Source organism: Rhea americana, unplaced genomic scaffold, assembly GCF_003343005.1.
Source record: "Rhea americana isolate MKP2758 unplaced genomic scaffold, rheAme1 scaffold_346, whole genome shotgun sequence".
NCBI lineage: Eukaryota > Metazoa > Chordata > Aves > Rheiformes > Rheidae > Rhea > Rhea americana.
Window position 1 is genome coordinate 375,769 of NW_028186475.1, and position 4,007 is coordinate 379,775.

Consider the following 4,007-nt stretch of genomic DNA (forward strand, 5'->3'; position numbering starts at 1 on the left):
CATTGCACACCCAGCTCGGCACCTCGCACACTGTGCACCGTGCGCTGCGCACTGCACATTGCACACCCAGCTCGGCACCTGCACACTGTGCACCGTGCGCTGTGCACCGCACATTGCACACCCAGCTCGGCACCTCGCACGCTGCGCCCCGCACATTGCACACCCAGCTCAGCACCTGCACACTGTGCACCGCGCCCTGCACACCCAGCTTGGCACCTCACACGCTGTGCACCACGCACTGCACGCTGCATACTGTGCCCTGCACACCCAGCTCAGCACCTCGCGTGCTGTGCACCGCACATTGCACACCCAGCTCAGCACCTCGCACACTGTGCACTGCGCACTGCACACCCAGCTCGGCACCTCACACGCTGCGCGCTGCACACTGAGCCTTACATGCCGCGCACCATTCCCTGCACCCTGCGCACTGCACGCAGGGCCAAAGGCGCTGGGCCCTGCGCCCTGCAGAGCAGCGCTGCGCAGCAGGCCCTGCGGCCGCCCAGCAGCCCCGCGCAGCTGGCCCCGGGCAGATGACGAGCCTTGTGTCATCTCCCCGCGTTGGTGATTCAGCCTGTGGCCGCGTACGTGCTGGACTGGCAGCCACAGCGCTCTGTGGRTTTTATTTCACTGATCTCTATGGCTCACTACACCCGTGCTGATGAGCCTTCCCTGCCACTACGGCATCRCTCGCTGGCTGCTGGGCTTCGGCCACCGCGGGCCAGCGCAGCAGCTGCATCTGGAACTGAACGGTCAGCGGCGCCGGCGGCACCCCTCGGCCCTCCTCCGGCTCCACAGCCTCTTTGGTTTTCCCTTTCCCTGTGGAAAGAAGTAAACTGGCCGCTGCGCTTGCGGAATAACTCATGCTAAAGCCAGCAGCGTGCGGGAGGAATGTGCCCCCCCCCCGCCGGCCACAGCTGCCCGGCAGGGTTAGGGGGGCACACCAAATTAAGCCAAATTAAGCACGAGTTTCTGCCTGTTTTCCCTGCGGGTGCAATTTCCGCGCACCCAGCGCCGCCTTGGCCATCTGCAGAAAGGCTTCGCCCCTGCTCGAGCTAAAGGCGCTGCGGGGGGAAGGGAGGAAGACGCGCGGACGGAYGGGCTCCCTGGGGATGCCTCTGCCCAGCCGCGCAGCCCGGGACCGGGCCGGCGCCCCCGGCCCCGCAGCCCGCCGTCACCTCTGGCAGAGGCGGTGGTCTTCTGGCTGGTCTCGCTTTCTCTCCCCTCTTTTGGCTTTCTGCTCTTGTCTTTCCCTTTTCTCCTGTTCTGTGGAGAGAGACATTTCCACAGCTAAGAGACGTTTCCACAGCTAGGTGATTTGGGATTTAATGGTCCTGGGGCAAGTGAGGCCTGTGATTACACCCGTCACTGTCTGGGGTCTGTCACCAGCATTTATAGGGCAATGGAGAGGGGCAACTGGGAGCAGGAGCACAGCAGAGGGGAGAGAAAAGGAGAAGGAGAAAGAGAAGGAGAACAAGGAGGAGGAGGAAGGAGAAGAAGGAGGAGGAGGAAGGAGAAGGAGGAGGAGGAGGAGTAGAAGTAGAAGAGCCCACTGTGGTTCCTGGCCCCGGCAGAGCTGCCTCTCTGCACGGTACCTTCTCTTCGGGGGTTGGTGGCCCCGGCGGCTCCTCKGCGGTCGGGATCCCGAGGTCACACACGGTGGCCACCAGGCCCTCGGKGGCCAGCAGGCCCTTCAGGCTAACCCTCCTGGCACCCAGGGTCCTCTGAACGGGGGGGTCGCTGCGGAGCTCACGGGGCTTCTCCTTCTTCTTCTTCTTTTTCTGCTTGTCCCCGGGCACAGTGTCCCGCCGGGGTGGGGATGAGCCTCAGCAGAGCGTTACGGTCCCTCTGCCTGGCACCAGGCAGCCCCGTCCCACCGCTGCATCGCGGCCAAGACGTCTCCAGCGGCTGCCACCTGCCCCCCTCCCCAAAACGAGCAGGGAGCTCTTGGGAGGACGGGCAATCCCTGGAGCGGGGGTCCCCGGTACCTCAGCGCCGCGCTGCAGCCCTCGCCCTGCCTTCTCCTCCTTGACGGTTCCCTCCGCATCCGGGCCGAGCGGCCAGGAGAGCACCTGCGGGGAGAGGGGCGCTGCCAGGGGGGGACACCGGGCCCCCGGCCGCCCCGCCGCCGMGCGCTCACCTTCTCCTCCACCACGGAGAGGACGGTCCCGGCCTCCAGGAAGGCCTTCAGCCCCACCAGGTCCGGGGCGGCGTGCTCCCTCCGGTAGCCGCAGTCCATGGGGTCTGCCCAGGGCTTCTCGGCGGTGGCGAACACCTTCGCTGCGCGGCGCACCGGAGGGGCTCGGCGGATGCACCCTCCTCCGCCGCCTTCCTTGTTTTATTCTTTTTTATTTTTATTTTTTTACAGAATCATGGGGGACCGAACGGTGCCAGTTCACCACTGTCGGTGCCGTAACCCGTGCCAGAGGGGGCCGTTCCCAATTCCCCCTTACTTACCGGCGGGGTCCGGGGCCTCGTCCTCCGCCATGTCCCCGCCGTGGGGGTCCCGCATGGCCTCCACCAGCTGCCGAGGGGCTTCTGCCACCTGCGGTGGGGATGGGGGGGAGGTTGTGTCTCCTCTGCAGTCCCGTTCGGCCGCCCCGCGTTAGCTGGGGCTGCCGGCGCCTCCGGATCGCGGGAACGGGGTTAAGCGCCAACCTGGGGGTCGCCCGCGTCCTCGCCCGGCRCGAACTCGTAGGTCACGCGGTAGCGGTAGGCGACGGCAGGGCCGGCGCCGGGCTGCCCGGGGGCGCCAGGCTCGGGGAGCCCCCCCTGCTCCCCCGCGTGCAACCCGGGCACCCCGCAGCGGGTCCCGGCCGCGGCCCCGGTGTGCTGCTTCTGGCCCTGGGGGTGGGGAAATCGTAATCAGATGATCGAGGGGACCCCCCCCCATCCCCCTACATCCTTCCGCCGCGCAGTTTGGCAGGAAAGCTGAGGTTTTTAGGTGCTCGGCATCGCCTAAAATGGTTCAAGCCGCGGCGTCGCCATGCTGACGGGGCGCAGGGCTTGCGTTTGGGGAGAGGCGAGGGGGAACCCCGCTGACCTCCCCACCACCACCAGCACCGTCACCGTCACCGCGGCCGACTCGCGCCCCCGGCGGGGCCGGCGCTGGCCGTTTGCGGGGGGCCCGGGCTCACCGGGCCGCCCCGCCAGCCCCCGGTACCGGTGCCTCTCGTCGGGCCCTATGTGCACGTCGTCCAGGACGAAGAGCCTGGGCAGGCTGTCCACGACGAAGGCCCTGTACGCGGGGAGGAGGGCCAGCGGGTTCCCCTGGAGCACCAGCACGCGGAGCTCCCGCAGAGCCGACAGCGCGGAGAGCAGCCCCGGCAGATCCGCCAAGGCGTTGAAGCTCAGATCGAGGGACACGAGGTTCGGCCTGGAGGAGAGGGAGGACGGAGCCGCCCGGAGCCGGCTCCCTCGCGCCCCGCAGCCCCATCCGCGGGGCCTCTCCCGGGACGGCCGTCGGGGCAGGGAGAGGGAGAGCGGCTGCGGCCCGGGGAGCCGGCGCGGCCCGGGGAGCCGGCGCGTCCGGCCGCTGGGGGTTACCAGAAGTCCGCGGCGAGATAGGCCAAGGGCTGCGAGGAGCCGCCCAGGCGGTTGCCGCCCAGCCCCAGGTGCTGGAGCCGCGGCGGCGGCGGCAGCGGGCAGCACAGGTCCCGCAGGTCGCCCACGGCGTTGCCGTACAGCTCCAGGACCTGCCCGGGGCGGGGGGGTGAGGGCGGCGGGAGCCTCCAGCACCCATCGCGATCGGCCCTCGCGCCGCCGCCGCCGCCGCCTCACCTTCAGCGTCCGGGGCAGGTTGGCCGAGGGCACGGCGCCGATGCGGTTGGCGCTGAGCACGAGCTCCTCCAGGCGCTGGAAGCGCAGCAGACCCTCGTCCACCTCGTCCACCTGCAAGGAGCCGGGTCCGGCGTCGGGGACGGGGCAACGGGACGGGGATGGGGACGGTGCTTTCCCGCCCGGCCAGCCGCCGCGCTTACTCCCTTATCGACCAGCCGGAGGACGCGGAC

At 69.0% G+C, this 4,007-nt stretch overlaps 1 protein-coding gene across 1 annotated transcript; it reads right to left on the reverse strand.

Annotated features, from left to right (window-relative positions):
- Positions 1-634: 634 nt before the first annotated feature.
- On the reverse strand, positions 635-4,007 carry LRRC43 (leucine rich repeat containing 43; the record flags this gene model as incomplete). The annotated part of the gene is made up of 11 exons (XM_085311619.1): positions 635-816; positions 1,176-1,263; positions 1,593-1,807; positions 1,988-2,069; positions 2,138-2,325; positions 2,455-2,542; positions 2,656-2,841; positions 3,049-3,373; positions 3,544-3,692; positions 3,778-3,888; positions 3,978-4,007. Coding segments are annotated over 11 exons (1,644 nt in total), but the record flags the coding sequence as incomplete, so codon positions are not given.